Source organism: Chiroxiphia lanceolata, chromosome 20, assembly GCF_009829145.1.
Source record: "Chiroxiphia lanceolata isolate bChiLan1 chromosome 20, bChiLan1.pri, whole genome shotgun sequence".
NCBI lineage: Eukaryota > Metazoa > Chordata > Aves > Passeriformes > Pipridae > Chiroxiphia > Chiroxiphia lanceolata.
In genome coordinates this window covers 8,561,991-8,582,496 of record NC_045656.1, presented here as the reverse complement: position 1 = coordinate 8,582,496, position 20,506 = coordinate 8,561,991, and the positions used below count along the sequence as shown (strand labels likewise).

Sequence of the window (20,506 nt, the reverse complement as noted above, 5' to 3'; positions counted from 1 at the left end):
GCTCTGTATGTCAATTAGAAATTTCCTCCTTACTGAATACAAATCCATCATCTGTTTAAAATGACATTTGTCTCCTACCATTCTCCATATTTCTAAGGTTTTAAGCAAAAAGTTTCTCTGAGCTGTGGTCTGTCTCAGAGAGAAGGCAGTTCTTTAAATTTTTTGAGAGAGAAGAGACTAAATGCTTCCATTTTCATAACTTTTCAGAGAGTGAATAAGACCTTTCTTCCCTCATTTCAGTGTTGATGCAGCACGAGAAGCGATACTGTGGGAGCCACAGGAAGGATGCCAAGAAAAAGATGTGTAAGACCATATTACACCAAAATTTCAGCAAGCTGATCATTATCACTGTGAAACTTCTGTGTTGGTGCAAAACAGGGAGATGAGACAAACCAAAGCTGAGAGAAAGAAAACTCTCCAGAGTACTGAAAGAGTATTTTCTCGTCATAAGTTGTGAGATTGGTATAAAAGAGCTATCACAAACAGTTGTCCTTAGTTTGAAATATTTTCATATTCATAAGTAATTAACTGGGTGTTAATCTTCGCATTCAAGTGTTAGGATTCCTCGTTTCTTCTCTCCATATGGCACAGAGGAAATAAAATCACTTTAAAGAGCAAATCGTTACCGTGGAGCCAAATAAAATTTCATCACAAAAATAGTCCCGCGATTTTCAGGAACCAAATTTTGCAGGATGTGTTTGTGACTCGACCAATAAAGTGAGTTTATTTTTACAGATAATGGAGATTTGCATGAAATTCCTGATTTGGTACCAGTAGATCTGTCCTTTCATGGCCTTCTGAGGACGATGTAATCCAGGGTGTTTCTGCACCAAATGTTGGTTTGCTTAATATAATTCCCAGTCCTGGGATTACATTTTTTTTGTAACCTGGGTGTGTATCACTGCCTTGTGCATCTTCAGCAGTTTCAGTTTATCTGAGTAATTCTTTTAAAGGCTCCTTAAACCTACAGTTAGTCTTATTTAATGGGCTGTTAATTTTTGTTAACCCTTGAGGTTTTCCCTGGGCTTTGGAGAGTTTTTTACTTTGTGGTTCCCTTTTGAAGTTCTTGCCCTTTCTGGAGGCTGTTTCCTGAGCTTGCTTTTATAGGAGGGTTATTTAAGAAATCCTGTAAAGGAAGGGAAAGCAAATAATTAACCTTTTCTGTCTCTGCAACATTATTGAAGATGGTGATCTTGAGCCTTCCAAGAATTCTCTGGGAAGTTTTCGAAGGGAATATCTCTCTTCCCTCTGGTGAACTAGATAAGACCGACCGAAATTAAAATTTAAAGAGCCTGAAAATAGCAGAAGCTGGTGATTCACAGATGCAGGAAGCGGCTATTCTAACTGTCAGAACATCTTTCAATAATTCAGATCAGTGGCAGATATTCAGGATTTGTCCAGTATCCCCTGTGAGCAGGAGAACTTCCAGAGGGATGTGGAGTGTAAAACGCCCAGACTGAGCCATGCACCGACCAGTGTCAGCACCCCCCTCGGCTCAGGTAATGCAGGGAGGGGAGGATTCACAGGGAATTACTTCACCTTTCCAGCGGGGTGAGTCCTGGAGGCTCCATTCACACGGTGCCAGTGCAGGAATGTCAGGCTGGGAATGAGTAACCACAAGAAATGTTGTTTGAAATCTCACTGACAAAGGGCATCTCTGACACCGAACCGAAGGAGAATTTGCAGCTGAAAAAAGCACTGTCTGAAAGGTCTCTGAAAGATGATTGCTTATTAGTTAATGGCAGCCTTCATAAATCAGATGTTCTTTTAGATATTTAAAATTGAAGTGGATTTTAGCGTTTTAAAGACAATGTAAATAAGCACTCAGGGTGTTGATAAAGTGATCTCTGTTTGTTGAACTCAGGTGTTCAAGTGATTTATCATGTGCTTTCTACTTCATTAATTTGGTGTAACACAGGAGTTGGAATTCCTCAGTTGGCAAAGTTGTGCATAAATAAGGTCTGAGGTGGAACTTCAGTTGGTCTTCTATTTAGAGGTCATTTATGGATACTGGTTTTTTAGAGTTTCTTGTACAGGTGCCTATTCTCTTTTGACTTTTTTTTCTGCTTCTCTTGAAATTAATAAAGATGAAAAAAATTCCAAAAATAATTTTCCAGCTTTGCGCTTTTTTTTTTTTTTTTTTTTTTTTTTTTAATTCTAGAAGAAAAAGTTCCATTAGCCTTTGAGAAACACAAACACTGCCATGAATTAGCATCAGATTTTTCCCTGTGTGGTTCTCAAGAGGCCTCCTCCACAATGTTCAAGACATTCACTACAGCCTATGAAGGGGAAAGGAGCATGGAAATTCCAGGGGCTGCTTCAAGGGTTTGCCAGTTTGAACTGAAAGAGCCTGTAAGTCAGAAATTCTAGTTTATGCCAGCCATGCTTTAAAATATTTTTAAAAATACTTTTCCTGAAAATGAATGCAACAAGAGAAGTGCAGAAATACTTGTAGGTCTTTGTGAGGATTTTGGAATCCTGGATCTGTTGGTACAATGGCAGAAGGGCTGATTGAATTCAAAGCAGTGTTGCCACTGATGGTACAAAGAGTTGGCTTCCTCTTGCACCTAATTGTATGTAAATGTTGACCACTGTCAGAGTGGCCTTCCCCTGGCTGTAAGGAATTGCCATTTCCCAGTCTTTTTGGGTCTGGTAATCTTGGAACACCAGGGTGGTAAATACCTGCAGAGTGGTTAGGTTGAAAAGGTGAGTTTTGGTTGGGCAGGGAGGGAGTTCATCAGTTGTTCTTCTGGATGGGGCAACAACCTGAACCCCCCTGCGTTCATGAGGGATTTGGGAACCACAGGCCTTTGACATGGAAGTTGGGAATAAACTTGAATGGAAATAAACACATGAGCATGAAAGTCTTCATGTGGAAGTGAAGAGCCCTCAGAACTTGGTGGGAGAAAGTAAATTAGCCCTTGTCTGAGGGGGTTAAGTTTGTCCTTTTTGGACATAATGTCCTTTTTGGCATAATGTCATCAGCTTTGTTGTATCAGAAAATCAGTTTGGAGCTGACAGTTTCCAAGGTCACTGGAGTAATTTCCAGTAATCTGTTTGGAACTGAAGGTGTTCTTGAGCCACAGCATTATCTTAACTGCCTTCCCTGACAGTTTGATATAAAATACTTGCCTTTACACCTTTCTTATTATTATTCACTGATGGGGTTTGTCATTTAGAGATTAAATAGGAGTTTGTTCTGCCTGAGCAGCAGTGTCTGTTCATTGCCTGACTGACCTGACACAGGTTGGGTCTGGGTGTTCTGCTCCTGTGGCAGGGTTGGAATTCATTAAACCCATTCCCAGTGCAGAGCTGCCCTGCCTGGCTCTGCAGAGATCCCTGATTGTGTCACTTCCTTGCCTAAAATCTTATTCTAGAATTAAGAGCATTAAGCCCCTGTTTCCATTTTGAGAACTTGCCTATGGTTACAAATCCTTGATTTTTTGGGGGGGGGCTCTCTGGTGAATAGGTGTGTCTGGCTTTAGTAATTAAAGATTCCAGCACTGAAGAGGTGCTGGAACTGTCCTTTCAGAGAATTCCCATCCAGTTGTCCATTCAGAGTGTTGAAATGGATAAAGATCATGTATGACCAGCTAAAAGATGAGTACACAGCAGCCTAACCAAAATTTTTGGCACATCTGGCTACCCTGGATGGCTTACCTTACTCTGTTTTCATATTCTGAACTGATTGAAAACCTTATTTTAAAATTTAATGTTCAGCCAAGGCTTTAACTGAAGGCTCTACCTCATTTTGTGTTTAATATGTTGAAGGGGAGGATTGAAGATCAGCAGTTTACCAATTTTACCTTCTTGTGTTTCATTCTGTTTGGTCTTACACAGGATGGGTTGCCACCAGTTGTTCCATCCTTGAGGAACACCAGGCAGGCACCTGGTAAGTCTTTTATCCCAACCCAAATAAATTGCTCAGTAAACAAATAAACACACTGTAAAGGAAATTCTGCAGTTTATTTCTTTTTTTCCCCCCTTTTTTTCCTTCTTTTTTTTTTCCTCCTGGCCATGAGATTTGAAAGAAATTTTTGCAGTTTATTTCTTTATTTCTTCCCCCCCCCCCCTTTTTCTTTCTTTTTTCCTCCTGGGCATCTTGTTTTATAGGGATAAATAGCTTTGCACACAAGTGTGTACTGCTAATGCTAATTAGGTTATGGATTTTGTGTTTGCACCTGCAGACTAAGAACTCTGACCTCTAATCAACCTGTGTTTGAAGTGTAAATATGACTGGCCTCAGATTTCTGACACAGGATTGAGAACTGAACGTGCAAGTCTGGCTCTCAATGGTTTTTCCATTATGAAATTATTTCAGGATATTTGATAAATGTGAATGAGCCAGGCTCGTGCAGGGCATTAAATAAAGTCTGTAAGCAAGATGCTATCAAAATGTAAGCCCATGTCACAGTTATTAAGGATTAATCACTGCTAATTAACTAGATTTTTTTTTCCCCTCCATCTCAGCACTCTCTGAGGCATCTCAGCCCTCCATTGATGAGCTGCCTCCACCAGTCCAAGAGCTGCTGGATGAGATTGGTAAGAGGCACTTCACCCAGAAAGAACGGTGTGAGGCTTCCCAGCTGTGTTCAATCAGGATTCCTCCCAAACCATTCACTGCCCAAAATACTCGAGAGCTTCCAGATGAGTTGCAGTCAATGATTAGGAAGTTGGGCATCAACAGCTTAAACAACTGGCAGTCCTTGAAGCTTCTGCTTTTCACTTCGTGGGTTGGTTGCTGCTGGCAGCAGCCAGCACAGCCAGTGCAGATGGAGTTTAACGTGGAGATAATTTTGTGTACACTGAATTTTTCAAAGTTGTCCTGGAGCAATGTGTGTTCTCCATTAGAAGGCAGCTACACCCCTCAGGTCCTTGTGCAGAGCTTAATCTCAGTGATTTACATTTCTTTTTGTATTCACATGCATCTTCAGACAGAAGGTGTGAAAACTCTGCATTGTTTTCGCGGGGAGGGTGTTTCAGAAGAGTTTGCTTTGCTTGTTCAGTGATAAACTCTGCCTAAATTAACACCAGACACTGGCATAATTAAATATCCATAGCTGCTTTAGGAATGAGACACCCAGGCACATCCTGATCTTATTTCCCAGTTCACCAAAACAACGTGGATCAACATCAAGTGAATAAATGATGGCCAGGGGAAATTTTTAGGATTAAAATATGAACTAACTGTAGATCCTGTAAGGGTTTTTGTGTAGGGCTGGATGGATAAATCATATGGTACTTTGGAGTGGATAGAGCCAAATTAGAGCACCCAGATCAGTAAGGAATGTGCTGTTTTTAACAGAACTCTTAAAGCAGCAAGATTCCATTACTCCAGACCTGAAAGAGGTGGGACTGCAGGACTGTGGAGTGCAAATGAATGGTTAGTTGATAATAGTCCTAATGTAGGGATTAAAAATAGAATTTTCCCTTTGCATTGCTGTAAAATGACTCTGAATACTTGTCACTGTATGTTCAGCTGTATAATACACTGCAATTTTTAGTTTAGTACCCCTTCCACCAGTGTTTGCTGCCTTTCCTGGTGTGTTCCCTCTGAAGTCCACGGGGATCTGGTGTGGGAGGTTTGCAGGTCTAACTGTGGGAATTAATTTCCTACTTTTATTATGCCACTGTAGTTCAAACACAGGTGCCAAAACCCACAAAAAAGTGAAGGTGGTGGGCAGGTGATGTCAAACAGAGCTGTAGTTTCTGTTTTGGGAGGGTGATTCAGTTAAAAAAGTGGCCAGTGCACACACTAGCTGCTAATGTTCCTAATCCTCCATCATGAAATAATTCCTCTGATCTCACAGTGTAAGAAAATTGCTTCCCCATGAATATTGTGTTTCCTGTTCTGTTACAAAGACACCGGAGTGGTGAATCTTTGTGCTTCTGCAACTGCAAATGGTACACTAAGTGGGAATCATTTTTACACGTCCTGTCAGAGGAGCAGGAAACCAAAATGTTTATAGGCTGTGCCTTTTCTTCCCCAGTGAGTCACAAAGTGAACAGCAGTTAAAAATAAAAAAAAAAAAAAAGACAAAAAGGGAAAAAAAAAAAAGGCAGAACATGAGTTAAGTCTGTAAAAGCTAAATAGCAGAGTCACTTGAGAATGATGCTGGCACTTGTTTTGTGTTATCCTCCAGCTCTGTTAGATCTTTTCCTGAAGGACAGAAGCTCCCTTGGCTTTATTCAGGGGAGTATCTTGTTTTTAGGTGGTGAGGAGTGCAGCAGTTGTTCACTCACTGTGGGTTTTGTTGTATTTGCATAAAGCACAGCTATTTCAGACTCCATTTTTTGTGACAGCCTCCTGCTTCCTGCTTATCATAGCGCAGCAGAAGGTGCTGAATTTATTCCCAGGCTGTAGGGAACAGAACTTGCCGATAAGTCCGGGGGGGGGGGATATCGCTGGGTTTTGCTAAGTAGGGTAACAAAGCAAACATCCACAGGTTTTCCTTTGATTTCTCTCCCATATCTGGGATTGTAAGGGGGAGAGATTAAAGATTGATTTTCCCCATGCATTTTTCATTTTAGTATGAAGGGAAATGTTCAGTCCTGTGAATCTGAAAACGTGTTAGAGTGAAATATTTATCTAGGCCTTGCTGCTGGCCACCTTTGGCTGTAGGTAATGTGAATTTGCTTAACTGGTGGAAAATCAGGAGACTGAGGGAAGAGTAATTGAGAAGTGGACAACTGGAAGCTTACCCAAGTGCAGTAAATAAACCCACATTTTAATTCCTTTGTTATCTCCCTACATGCCTTTGATATTAAAATCTTTCTGTTTATGTGAGTAGTTCCCAATCAAATTAGAATGGAAAGCAGAGAGTCAGAAGAAGAATCTGAGAGAAATGAGAAGCAAAATCAGAGTTCATGGACCAAGGAGTCATTCACTCTAGCAGAGGACACAGAAAGGTATGAAAAAAGGATGATAAAACATGTTTGTATTTGAGTTACAAATATTTAGAATTATGGTTTCAGCATATTTTAACAAGATCCAATGCTTACAGAAGCGAGCTTTAAATACTCTGGTAATTATGACTGGTTTATTTTGAAATTTATAGTATTTTACTTATCACCATAATTTTTTTAATCTTTTATTTTACAGGGCTCACTCTACTCTTGATGATATTTTAGAAAGAATGCTCCATGCAGTTCCTGGAGATGAGGAGATCCAAGAACAACCTCGGGGACACACTCTTGGGTTAGCAGATAATTTGTATTGTGTTCACAAGTTTATTTTGTGTTGTGGGTATGGACCTATGCAGGACTTTTCAGAAGATGGGTTGTCAGTCCTTAGACAGAAACGTGTCAGGGAACTTCCCTGGAGACATCAATGTGAACTCTTTGTGCTAAACTGAGAGGGAAAAGAATGTTTTGTTAATATAATTTCCCGTAGGTGGAAAGCAAATACTTCAATTGGTTTGGAAGGCAGTACTTAGTGTTCACAGAAATCAGAGATAATTTGACAGAATGGGGGATTTTTTCTTGAGATGGAGAAAATGTACATTAAGAGAACAGCATCATAAAAACTCTTTGCAAAGAAGAGTTTGGGAAAATGGTTATGTTTTCATGTCAGCATATTAGGAAATGAAGAAAGTGGCAGAAGTTATATATACAGCATTTTAAAGAAAAGATTCATAGCCCAAAATAACTTTTGTCCTCTTATAACTAAAGATCAGAGCCCAGTAACTCTGAACAACTCCACAGTAAATGCCAGTGAGTGAGTGGTCAGAAGTCATTCCTCACATCTGTCTCACTGAGGAACATGAGACATTCTTGTGTTTGGCATCAGGAATTTTTTTTTTTTTAATTGCACACAGAAGGCAAATGTCACAATAACCAGGAGGATCCTGCCAACAGAGCAGAGCAATTCCTGTACTTCCCTGTTGATCCAAAGCCCTGTGCTCTGTAGTCAGAGTACATTTACTTCATGCTGTTGTATAAAGAATCATTGGAGTCTGTGTGTGGATGTAAAGCTAAAGCACATCTGCAGTTTTGGATGGGAAAACCAAATTGTTTGGGGGTTGGGGAGGGTAAATGCACATTATAGATCAGGATAAAAACAAAAAGGCATGTGGTATATCCAGAGGCTTCTGGTTTAGTGCTCTGTTTCATCCTGTCTGAAACAAAAAAAAAAAAAAAAGTGAGGAAAAATTAGGATCATACACAAAACTCTGTCATTCAAGGGCTGCAAGCCTGCAGGATCCAGAAGATGCTGGAAGGAAGAATGGAGCAGAGGAAAGAGGAGCTGGGGCTGGAAGCAGAGCGCCAGAAAGCTGTGCAGGGACTTCAGCAGGTGCTCTTTGTCTGTAAAGCTGCTGGATGCACCCAGAGTTTGTCCCAAATCACTGGTTAATTTTGGAAATGTTGATGGTACTTTTTTTAAATGTAGAAGTAACATCCAAGGGTAACATCATTGTGCTCAGTGTTTGCACAGCATTAGCAGATACGCCCCTGTTTTCTGTCAGGCCCCTAGACCTGGGCTGGCAGGGATTGGGCTTCAAGTTTGGGAAACAGGATTGATTTCTGATCCCAGTGAGGGCCTTGTGTGATGCCCCAGGAGCAGCAGAGCTGGGGTTGGGCTCTGGTTACTAAATGTGACTTCATGGACAAAGCAGAGAGATCTGTAGCACTTAATTCGTGTGCTGCTGTGTGCTGACTTGTCTCTGAAGTGTTGTGGTTGTGCATGTTCCTCTTGGTTCTGAGCTCAGTTTACATGGTTTTTTTAGACAAACACCCCAAAGATCAGACATCCCCCTTGCAGCAGCAGCAGCTGTCTTCAGCTTCGGCCTTCAGGTGAGACTGTGAGTTAAACTGGGTTTTTGGTAGGAGTTTTTGTTCTCTGGCTGCATGAGATACATTCCTGTTTTCCAGGTGAGAGAGGCACCATTCCCTTCAACCTGTAGTTCGATATAAGAAAAAAAACAACTGTGTAACCTTTTTTTTTTTTCTTCTTGTTTTTCCCCCATACAGGATAATTGTTTTGGATGAGAGCTCTCTCTGTGATTAAAATGGATAATGAATAAGTTCTAACCCATCATCTGCTTACTGCTGTTTGTACAGCCTCTGAATTGCGGGGTTTTTTTGCCACATAAACAAATTGTAAAGCTCAGACTTCTTTTAACTGCAGCAGCAAGTACAGAAGAAAATCTGATGTTCTATGTTATAATACTGTTTGCACTGGTTTTATGCCATCACTGCAGTATCAATATCAATATCACAAGCAGTACCAATATTGCAGAACTGAAGTGTTTTCCCAATATCACATCCTTATGAACCTGCTACGGGGTGGTTTTTCTCCTGCACGTGCCCATTTTCATAAGCACAATAATTTTGTTGCATTATGCAGTTTTTGGTGTTGCAAACAAAATGATTGGAATTCTGTGGGCTGCTGGTGCTGCTCAGGCACTGAAATTTTTCCATGCTGGAGTGTGGAGCACTGTTACAGCCCATGTAGTGTGTGTTTTTCCTTGCTCATTAAATTTAACAAGGTAATTTCTTGTTTTCTCTTTACTTAGTGCTTTTGTGATCTAGTGTTGAACTGATTTGACTGATTAAGGGGATTAATTGCTGTGCAAAAAGCTAATGAGGAAAAAAGCAGTGTTCTCCAGAGATTGCAAGTGCAGCAATATGTTCCCTGCCAGCATTAGACAAGAATATGAGAAAATGTGGAAAAGATACCTGTTGTTTAATTCAACCACGTTTTTGGTAGGATGGATAAAAAAATGGACATAATTGAGCTTTGGATTAAGATATTGATGGGCACAGCAACTTCATATTTGATACTTATGACTTCATATGTGATAAATTCTGTTCACATGCAGGAGGGAGGATTGTCCTGTTCCCTGTCTAACAGACACAGGGATTTTAGCTGGTTTTGTACATCTGGGTGTGCCACATTTGCCTCTTTGCTCCTGTTTTTGTAAAGAAATGCTCCCCATCTGTAACTGTTTGTTAATTTGGTTTAACAACACTAATAAAAGTTTCCAAGTTATTGTGCTGTCATGTTGTTCTTTTTTTTTTTTTTTTTGGTTTGGAGGTTCTTTTTTGGGTCTGTTTTGTTGGGTTTTTTACTTGTTATTAATGATGTTTCCCATCATCAGACCATGACACAACCAGGTACTGATGGAGCTGCTCCAGGGAAGGTGCTGCGGACTGGCAGAGGTGGGGGAGCTTTCTTCAGAAAAGATCAAGAGAAAATAGAAATCTTTCATCCATTTATCATGTTGTGATAGTGACAGAGCTGGACCAGAAGTGCCAGCAGCAAGGAGGCTGGGATTGGAATTCTGCACCTCGGGATAACAGCAGGGCCAGTGCCTGGGAATGGGGCTCACCCCTGTGCATCACATCAAAAATGCTAAGCAAAGGTTTAAATATAAATGTATAAAACATTTAAATATAAATTTTAATGTAAGTAAAATATGAAATATGAACACGAATCTAAAATTAAAATCTAAGTAGAAGAGTATTAAGCAAAGGTTTAAAGCTAAATATAGACATATTTAAATATAAATATGAAGCAAAGATTTAAAGCTAAATATAGAAATATTTAAATATAATTTTAATATAAACTGCAAAATATAAATACTAATATGAAATTTAAATAGAAATAGAAATAGAAAAATATTAAGCACATGTTGAATATTTTCTAACCCGGGCTCATACCAACTGGTTTCTCTGTTTGGGAGCTTTGTGAGCTGCAGGCAGAAGAACTTTATATTCCTGATAGAAGCTGCTGTAACAAGATCCTGCTCCTCATGGCCCTGGGGCTGAGCAGAGCCTTGTGTTACACTGGAGAAACGGAGGGAAACGACTGGCATGCAAAAGTGAAACTGCAAATTTATGGTGTGATTCTGTCCTTGGTGGCTCCTGACTCATAGCTGAGGGTCATTCCCTCTCGCTTTGACAACGTTTTGTTGTGTTTCAGACTTGCTCAATTAAATAAAAAGTAATTAAAGCCCGTAGGGCTGCAGCAGGGTGGTGGAGGGGGGCACACGTGAGTTTTTGCGTGCACGTAATTATGTATCACTTTGGTCTGCAACATGTGAAATCTCCTCAGCTCCTTGGATTTCTTGTTCTATTTTATCTGTCGGACCAAATGGTGAGCAGACTGTGAACCATTTCCCTATCTTTTTTTAATCTTAATGTGGAGAATTTTTATTTCTGTTGGTAGGGAGCCTTTCAAGTAGCCCCATAGCCTGTCTGCTCTCCTTATCGAGGCCAGAACACAACAGAGATTTCAGTTTTTCAGCCACTTGTACTTTCTAGATTTAAGTTTAGCATGACTGTAAATCATCCAGATCACAAAAAGCATGGGCACAAAAGCTGTAATTAACAGAAACAATTAAACAAGGACCAGTGCAAGACAGCAGAGAAGATCAGAGGGGCCCATCTAATGCTGCTTTTCAGCTTCCCAGAGAATGAAAGGCCAATTAATTAAATTAAAACAGTGATATTGAGCTGTTCTAATTCTTCTCTGAGCCGCTCACGTGCGAGCTGAGCTGTTCTGCACGTAGGAAAGCAAGTGGAGAGAGGGAGGTTGAGACACAGGGATGGGGATGAGGATGAATGTCCTACCTCCCTGCACTGGCAGGTTGTAGAGTCATGGAATGGTTTGGGTTGAAAGGGACAATAAAGATCATTTAGTCCCAACCCCCTCCCATGGGCAGGGACACCTTCCACTGGACCAGGTTGCTGCAAGCCCCGTCCAGCTTGTTTCACTCCTTGGTACCGGTCTGGTGTGGGGATTTTTGTTCTGTTCTTGGTTTGGAGCAGAGAATCTCAGCTGGAGGAAAAAAAAAAAAACCCTCAGTCTCCCACATCTCATCATCCGTGGCAGTGCAAATTGCTGGTCTGCCCGTCTGTGGCGGGCTGTGGGCTGCATGTTAGTGAGGCAATTTAGGGAGGTGATGAACAACTTGGAGCGTTGCTTCCCTCTAACTCCTTCACGGCTTTGCTGCATCGGCAGAAGCTGTGGGAGAGGGTGGGAGGAGGAGGGAACGTGTTTGGGGCTCATCCCTGTGCGCGATTATAGAACCACGGAGGGGAGAGCCTTGGAATCCTGTGACTGTGGATCATCTCATTTTGAAAGCAATTCAAGTGTTCAGGAGCAAAAATTTGAAAGACAATTAACTCTGAAGGCAGACAGGTGTTTCTTTTTAAAAATAGAGGAGTTGGGTAAAAATGAGATTCAGAGACTTGCTATCTGCAGAATTGTCTTCAGAAGCTTTTTCCCTGGGCTCCTAAATCACAGAATCTGCCTGGCAAACCAGAAGTGTGATTGTCTAGATAAACACATTCAAGATCAGGTGTAAAGCTGCAGAGCCCCACGGAGGTTTTTTTGTCTTTTATTTTGCTCTTGCAGCCTTTGGCATCTTTTGTTTTCTGTTAATGGGCAGCGGTGCCTCTGTTGTACCTTGACCTCAGGGGCCCTGTTACAACTCTGTTTTCACCCTCGCTGGGAAATCAGTGGATTTAAGACCTTTCCTTATTGCCTTAAATATATTAAAAAAAAATACTTTTGTGATTTTGAACTGAGTTTTTTCTTGGTCTCTGTTATGATGGTGTATGTGGCACTTGCCACAAGAGACGTGCCAGGAGGGGATGTGTTTTCTGTCGAACCCTCTATCAGCTGGTAAAACAGATGCCTCTGAACTGGTTAGTGTTCATTAATGTTTATTAACACAGTCTGCACTTAAACGTGCCTGCTGGATTTATGCCAGATTTCCAGCATGACCTTGAACTTCACAGCAAGCTTGGGCAGTGCAAACAGCACTTGTTCTGTCTGAGGGTGGGGAATGTGCAGCTCTGTCCTCAGACCCCTTGGGATGTGGCATCACAGCCAGATCGTCTGGGCCAAACAGCAACTTGGGATGTTTTACATCGAGGAAAAAATACTGCTCTTTATTTTTTTAAAAATTTATTTTGTTTGTTTGTTTGTTTGTTTGTTTTGTTCTTGAAAGGCTCACAATTGCCCGAGGTGAGGGGCTGGAAGGGAGGGGGTGTCCTTAGGAGAGTGAAATAAAAGTCTGTGGTTTATTCCATGATGGGTGGCTCCTCTCCCGCAAGAAGACACTCATGGCTTTCTTTGGAGAACCCTGTGGACTGCTGGGGACTTCAACCTCTGAGACCCTTCCCTCATGTCCAGCACTGAGCCCGCTCTGTGCCCGTGCTGTACCAGGCTGTGTGGGCCATGCAGAGCCTGGAGCTGGCGCTGGTGCTGGTGCAGGCAGGATCTGGCAGCGCTCAGACGGGGTGAGACGGCGTCACCTTATTCTGCAGCCCCTCTGCAGCGACGCCTGGGCGGGGATGGGGGGCAGCCGGAGAGGTTTTCCCAGTGCCCCGGGGATGGTAACCACAGCATACCATTTGCAGCAGGCAGCTCTGAAACTGGGCAGGGGAGGGGTGGGTTACATGTGATGGCAGAATTCTGGTGTCACCTCTGAGGGGTGGGACGCTGGTTATATTTTGGGTGACATCTCTATTCCCAGCCCCGCTCTTTGCAGTTTATTGACAATAAAATTTTCATTCTGTTTGTTCTGTGTCTTCAATGAGCCGTTTGTGATCTAACATTAAGTTGCCTGACCCCATAAAATCATGGAAGCGGAAAATGAGCTCTTGTTTGGGCTTGCAGGCTGCTCCCTCCCTTTCCATTTATTCCCCAAAACCTCGCTGCTTATCCGGGATCGAGCCTGTGACTGTGCTCCCAGATAGGATACAAGGTTCCTCCATGTTTTATGAGCCCATTAAGTTGTTCTCCAGAAGCCCCAGGGAAGCTGTGGTTTGTTGGCTGACTCCTCTCTCTTTCTCACCTGTTTGTTCATGAAGACGTAAATGATTGGATTGTAAACTGTGGCGGTCTTGGAGAAGTAGGAAGGCAGAGATGCCAGAGCTGGCTGGATGGTGATGTCTTTGTGGGTGGCCACCACCAGTGCAAAGGTGCTGTAGGGCAGCCAGCAGATGAGAAAGGCCATCACCATTGCCACCACCATCCGGGTCACCTCCCGCTCCGCCTGCTGCGTCGTGTCCGACTCCTGCTGCTGCGCCGCAGCCTGCGGGGGGTTTGGAAGGGAGAGAGAGGCCTGTTAGCAACTTGCAGCAGCATTTCCATCCCTTGGGTGCCCCGATGTCAGTGCCAGGAGGTGTCAGCTCCACTGAGCCTCACAAAAACCTGCTTTGTGAGCAGAAAGCCGTGAGCTCACCTGTGCCCGCCGTGCTTACCGCTCGCAGGGTCATCAGCAGGTTGGCGTAGGAGAAGAGGATCAGGCTGAGGGGCATCACAAAGCAGGTGACAAACAAGGCCAGGATGTAGCTGTTGTTGTTGCTGCCGCCCGTGTACCAGTTGGGCCCACAGGAGGTTCTCAGACCTGGAATAAAGGTTGGAAACAAGGTTAAACCAATGACAGGCTTGGATCAGGACTCAGTAATAGGCTCCAAAACAGCCAGTGCTGACCCCGCTTAGCAATGCCACCCAAGCACCTCTCACTTTTCCTGGAGATCAGCCCCTACAGAAGCAGGTTTTGGCTGGCTGCATGCTGGATGCTGCTCTGAGTGCTCCAGCAGCCAGAGCAGGTCCTGCAGCGGGCAACTTCCAAAGAACAACCTCCCAGGGAGGATTATTGAGCAGCAGGAGATACCAACACTTTAAATTCCAGCACAGACACTCTCCAGCTACTCTGTGCTTCAAAAGCATATGCAAGATGACCCAGTGGAGTCTGATGCACCCCTCCCCTACCTTCAGGCACGTAGCTGCTCCAGCCCATGAGTGGTGGGGTTGTCCAGAGCAGTGACCAGCTCCAGGTGAAGGCACAGCCGCTGACGGCGTGTCGGTGCTTGAACCGAAAGTCTCCCAGGGGTCTGCAGACCACAATGTACCTCTCGAGGGCCAGGATGGCCAGGGACCACAGCCCCACGATGCCTGGGGGGAGAAGGAGGGGTTGTGTCTTAGGGACAGGCTCTGCTGCCCACACCAGGATGTGGTAGATGATGATCTAAAGCTGTCCAAGTAAATATGGTTTTAACAAGAATTCGGATGTTTTTCTTACAGCAGGGAGAGCTGTGAGGGTATTTGGCCCTTAAAGATGAAGTTGGCAATGGGTGTCTGTGATGCCTTGTGGTTGCAATCACAGTTTCTCCACAGGAGTGCCCTTGACAAAGGGTTTTGTGCAGTCCCTGGTGCACCCTCACCCACAGGTGTGCTGACACAGCCACCAGCACCCACAAAAAGCACACCAAGCAGATTCCTCATGTGCCCAAGTGACATTTCCCTCTCTGTGAGGACCAAGACAGAGTATAGGGTGACCTGGCACAGCCAACCATCTACCTGACCCTCCCCTGTGCTGAAGAAGAGCTGAAGGACACGAGTTTTACCACATGAAAACACTGACTTCAGGAGATGAGAAAGCCGGTGAAACATTCCCAAAGCCATTTTGCTGAAGACAAAAGCACCAGCCAGAGACCAAGGCAGGTCTCCAGGCCCGTGCCCTTACCTGTGAGGGAGACCATGAAGCCCTCCAGCTCGCACAGGCGTTTGCCAAACACGAAGAAGCCGCTGATGTTGTTGGAGAGGCTGACGGAGCTGCCGCAGAGCGTCACCAGCAGGTCGGCCACGGCCAAGTTCACCAGGATGTAGTTCAGGGGGGACCGGAGCTTCTTGTATCTGATGGAAACCACGATGACCAAACCGTTCACCACCGAGGCAGAGACCACGACGAGGCCCATCAGCACGGCCACCGACAGGTACACGGCCCGTGGGGCCTGGTGGGGCCACTGGGGGCCATCAAAGGGCCCCGGGGTCCCGTTATTCGGGGGCTCCTGCGAGCTGTCGGGGGAGTACATGGGTCTTCTGGAGCTCCACCTGGTGCAGGTGACCCTCCCCAAAAGCAAAGCCTCTTTATAGAGCAGGAGGGTCTGACGTGCCCCAGAGCAGCTTTGCATTCAAATGCATTAAGCTTTATTTTAATCTGCAGGGTTTGTGCCCCTGGCCCCCCCTTTATAATCAGCTCTTTATTCCCGAGGGGATAAAGACTGACTTAAACAAAAATCTGATGACTGAACAGAGCATCATTTAATTGAGTAAATATTTTTTTCCTTGTGCTTTCCAGCTGTCTTTTCTTGTAAGAGTGACCCCTGCCCAGCCCTGGCACCTGGGATGTCATTCCCTGTGCTCTGGGGGAATTGCTGGGCTGCAGGCTACTATATTCATATATATACACAAATATATAAAAATATACATGTACTGTATATACTACATTGGGCCATGCATATATTTTCTTTCTCTCTCTGTATTTATTTATTTATTTTTATATACATTTATACACGTAGTGTATATATACTACATTGGGCCAAGCAGCCCCCAAAGCTCTAGTTTAAAACCATCTCCTGTTCCCCAAATCTTTGCCAGACCCCAAATTCAAAAGCTGCACCACCAGCATCAGCTTTTTTTTTTTTTTTTTTTTAACCTTTTTATTTTCGGTTCTCGTTATAAATATTAACAAATCCGACAAAAAGTACACGGATAGGTAATACTGAAATACAAAAGTCTTTCAGGATGCAGGTAAGGACGGTTTCTGCAGCCTTCACATGGTAGCAAAACATTGGTATCAAACATTTCACGAGGCCTGGCATGACAACCACCAACTCTGCATGCAGCTGGGACGGACGGACGGACGGGGTGCCCGCTTAGAAAAGACTGGGATACAAAGTGAAGGAACCCACACACACATGTCCTACTCCACCTCAGGCATAAACCAGTTTCATAGCAAGATACGCCAGAACAAATGACGGTGTGAAAGGAATTTTGCAAGAAAAAGGGAGGCACAGCCAACCTGGTGCTCCTGGAGCTTTCCTGGAAGCTCAGACCCAAACCAGGTTTTAAGGTGTTGGACCAGAAAGGATTACTGGGAACATCCGACTTGACACGCTGCCAGCATTCAAATAAAATCCATGCATATCTGTAGAATGCATTACAAATATTAAGTTATTAAAAAAACCCCTAGGAACCTTGATTTCTTTTATCCCCCCCACCATATCAAACAAGGTGTAACATGATCATCACTGAAAAGTAAACGTGGATTTCCAGAGATCCCACTGTTTTCCAAGAAAAAGAAGAAGTCAGCAACACGCTCATGTGCATGCACAGGGCTTGGAAGCTGAAGGTAATTGAGATCTGTGGGGAAAGAGCAGCTCTTCCTAACAAATGATGGTTTAAAGGCTTCAAAAATTTTGGGAAACGTGCAGCATTTCATAGAAAGTTTTAGCTCATCCTTCTGGATGTCCAGTGGGATGAGGATGCAGAGACAGGCCAAGGTAGATCACAGAGAATGAGATCTGGGATTATTATTATTATTATCATAATATTATTATATTATTACTGTGCCATACACAGAAGTTTGGTTTGGATGCTGTTTGAGGCAGAAAACGGGCCAACCTGATAGCTGTGCCAGAGCCAAGCATCTCCACAAACAACATTCCAGCTCAGTCCCGAGGCTCAGCATCTTCTCTGGGTTTTATTTAATGGCATGAACTGGAAAAGGATGAATAAGGGAGAAATGACAGAAAAAATTTACCCTGAAAACTGGCTTTGCTGGAAAAATAGCTGTGCTGCTGCATGGCTCTGGGCGGGAAGGTGTGGTTTCATCAGGAGAGTGGTGGCTGCAGGAACAGCCAGAGGCTTCACTGAGCCTTTTATTTTGCCTCCCAAACGTGAAGCTGCCCGATCCCAAGAGGAAAACCGTGGTCTGCACAGCTGTGCTGACTTCACATGAGTTATTGGAGAGGACGAGCACAACACTCCTGGAAGAAAAGCAAACACTCTTTCCAGGTTACCAGGGACACAATCATTCCAACAGAGGAGATTTAAATGCATAAAAGACTGTTTAGGCCCAAACCACAGAGACTTGACAAACCACCAGGGATATGGCACAGTTTTGCCTTGAGGAAACAGTTCCAGGTTTTAAGTGACGCCTTTTGCCGATGCTGGACACACGGACGCAAGACGGACGCATTCATTGTTGCCACTTGAATTGCAAGGCAGCGAGAAGGTAACTCAGTACAGCCAGGATTGGGAGAGGAGCCAGACTGCAGAGCATGCAGGCGTGAGGTGTCCACGTGTGTGTGTGTGTGTGTGCACACGTGTGTGTGTGTGTACACACATATGTGTGTGTGTGTGTGCACACGTGTGTGTGTGTGTGTACACATATATGTGTGTGTGCACGTGCATGCCCGTGGGCGGGGCCGTGAGTGTGTCAGGGTGCAGGGAGGCAGTTTTGGGACGGGCTGGGCGGAGCAAAGCACCGCCGCCTTCTCCCCTTGGCAGGGGTTTCCCCGCAGCCAGGCTGTGCCGAGGGGTGTCCCGCTCTCCCGGCTGCCCCGGTGCCGCGATCCCCCGTATCCGAAGCCGTAAAGGAGAGAAGTCCAAAGGCTGTGGCGGAGCTGTGGCCGCCCGGGAGCGGCCCCGTGGAGCTCAGTCGCTGAGGACGGCGCCCGGCAGCTCGTTCGTTAGCGTGTGCCAGCGCTCGATCTTCTTGTCCTTGTTCTTCAGGCAGTCGAACCAGTGCTTCAGCCGCTCACCTTTGGCATTAATTCCTAACACCACTCCACCTTGGGAGAGAGACAGAGACAGGGAGAGGTGAGGCGGGAACATCAGCCCTTTGAGGGATGCTGAGGGATGCCCAGGGGATGCTGGAGGATGCAGGATGGAGCCAGGGCACACACCATCCTCACAGCATCCAATGCCACGACCTGATGTGACACACAGGCAATTGTAGCCCATCTTTCCCTCCCCCCTCATGGCTGGGAGCTGGGGCCTGTCCCAGGCAGCTTGTTCCTGTGCCAAGGGCTCACTGCAGTCGCAGCAGCTGTCAGAGATACCAGGCACTTGTTAGTGATAAATCACAGAGACCAGGAGCAAAATCACAACAAGCCCAGATACCCAATAGAGATAAATGAAACCTCCCTGTTAAACCTGATTTTTTTGTACAGAGGAAAAGATCTGAAAACAGAAGGGGAGAGGGAGATGCATCCTCTCCCTGCTTGGATGCTCTTTACACGGGGGATGTCCGTGTGGGAGAAGAGGCTCAGGTGCAGGAGAAGGATAAAAGCAGAACCAAAACCCAACAAGAATGAATGTGGGGATGGAGAAGTGCAGAAGAGCAGCAGATAAAAAAGTAAGAGGCACAGACAGTGAAGATAAATTAAAAAAGAGACCTTCTGGAGTGCCCCACTCACCTATGAAGTCGTTTGACTTGCCAATATCATAGTCCCACACGGTGACTTCCAAGGTCTTTTTTGCCAGGTCACCGTGCTTTATCTCATAGCAAAACTCCTGTGGGGGAGCGGAGACAGCTCAGGATGAAACAGGAGCTTGGGCTGCCCATCCTCCTCCTCGGGCTGCTGCCCTTTGCCACCCACAGGGAACCCAACCCCGATCCCCCACATAGTGACTAAGGTGTTGTTTTTATCTTTTAAGTCTGAACACTGAGAAAAGCCCCTCGTTGAGAAGCACAACCACCCCAAACCCACCTCATTGAACTCAGGATTCAGTGTTTTCTTCTTCACCGCTGTCTTGTGCTTTGATTTCTTGTCCTCATCTGGTTTCAAGTATCTGCAACGAGACGGAAGCAGCCCCATCACACGTGGGTGCTGAGGAGGGCAGGATGGGACCAGATCCCAGTGGAGGCAGGATGAGGTGGGCAACTGAGTCCCATGAACCTGTGGCTCTCCTTCCCCTGTCTTCCCCTGCTAAAATGTTGGGAATGCCTGGGAGGAGGCAGCATTTCCTGACCTTAGCACAAGCAAGTTGCTGGCTGCAGAGAGCACTGATTATCCCATCTCCAGTCCCTAGGGGACACTGGCACTGCACACACGCTCCCAGCTCCCAAAACCAATCACTCCCAGCCCAGTCCCAGTCCAGACTTGGGACTCTGCTACCAGTCTCCTCATCCAGAGTCTCTCCAGGAGACAGGAAGCACATGCAGTGTGGAAAAGGGAGCAGGAGTGAATGTGGCAACTGCAGCTTTAGGCATCACTGTTCCCTGTGGATATTCTGCAGCACAGCAGCAGGGCTGGAAAGCAAACAAGATTAAAGTGTCATCAGAGAGAGCACCTGAAATCTGGGCCAGAGCAGAGTCAATCCACTGTCGTTTTGTGCTGGTGCTGTGCCTTTAAATATCAGTTCTGCTTCCTTGTTACACTTTCCAGATCTTGCTCATAATTAAAAAATTAGGGCTTGTACTGAGAAGCATCACTTCTCTATCTGCTCTGATTCCAGCCCTGCAGATACAGTCTCCTGTGGATGGCACCCAAAACCAGCTGGGTACAACAATAGGAATTGTGTTGCTCGTGGGCATTTAAAAAAGCAAGAGGAGATTTTTATACAAACACCTCCACCCCTAAAGAACAATTAAATAGGAAGGTCAAAGTGTCCTGCTGATAAATTCCATTACTGGGCTCCCAGGCGTGGTTTATCCCAGTAGTTCTGCCTTAAATACTGTCCCTGAAAGTGCCCAAG

General features: G+C 44.7%; 3 protein-coding genes across 6 annotated transcripts in view; 1 reads left to right on the top strand and 2 right to left on the bottom strand.

Annotated features, from left to right (window-relative positions):
• Positions 1–9,997, top strand: part of TEX14 (testis expressed 14, intercellular bridge forming factor) — a 29,658-nt gene extending 19,661 nt beyond the window's left edge. The window contains exons 22-32 of one of the 3 annotated variants that reach the window (XM_032707411.1): positions 241–303; positions 1,372–1,499; positions 2,243–2,352; positions 3,841–3,892; positions 4,471–4,542; positions 5,306–5,383; positions 6,792–6,909; positions 7,103–7,198; positions 8,184–8,293; positions 8,727–8,793; positions 8,971–9,997. In XM_032707411.1, coding sequence (XP_032563302.1) covers positions 241–303; positions 1,372–1,499; positions 2,243–2,352; positions 3,841–3,892; positions 4,471–4,542; positions 5,306–5,383; positions 6,792–6,909; positions 7,103–7,198; positions 8,184–8,293; positions 8,727–8,793; positions 8,971–9,007 — 931 coding nt within the window. In that variant the 3' untranslated portion in view covers positions 9,008–9,997. Of the gene's footprint in view, positions 1–240; positions 304–1,371; positions 1,500–2,161; positions 2,353–3,840; positions 3,893–4,470; positions 4,543–5,305; positions 5,384–6,791; positions 6,910–7,102; positions 7,199–8,183; positions 8,294–8,726; positions 8,794–8,970 lie in introns of all 3 variants that reach the window. The other 2 variants (XM_032707410.1, XM_032707412.1) reach the window with 2 other exon arrangements.
• Positions 9,998–12,937: 2,940 nt separating this feature from the next.
• On the bottom strand, positions 12,938–15,925 carry LOC116796643 (pinopsin). 2 transcript variants are annotated; one of them, XM_032707407.1, is made up of 5 exons: positions 15,486–15,925; positions 14,732–14,914; positions 14,199–14,363; positions 13,809–14,048; positions 12,938–13,386 (listed from the first exon to the last, which is right to left on the bottom strand). In XM_032707407.1, the coding sequence occupies exons 1-5, from the start codon at positions 15,832–15,834 to the stop codon at positions 13,268–13,270; spliced, it is 1,056 nt and encodes a 351-aa protein (XP_032563298.1). In that variant the 5' UTR covers positions 15,835–15,925; the 3' UTR covers positions 12,938–13,267. The 2 variants fall into 2 exon arrangements, with proteins under 2 accessions (XP_032563298.1, XP_032563297.1); XM_032707406.1 differs by having other exon boundaries at positions 14,218–14,363.
• Positions 15,926–18,167: 2,242 nt separating this feature from the next.
• The window catches only part of DOC2B (double C2 domain beta), a 30,826-nt gene continuing 28,487 nt past the window's right edge, over positions 18,168–20,506 (bottom strand). Inside the window, exons 7-9 of the mRNA XM_032707528.1 lie at positions 19,519–19,600; positions 19,225–19,321; positions 18,168–18,597 (exon numbers count right to left, since the gene is read on the bottom strand). Coding sequence (XP_032563419.1) covers positions 18,461–18,597; positions 19,225–19,321; positions 19,519–19,600 — 316 coding nt within the window. The 3' untranslated portion in view covers positions 18,168–18,460. The remainder of the gene's footprint in view (positions 18,598–19,224; positions 19,322–19,518; positions 19,601–20,506) is intronic.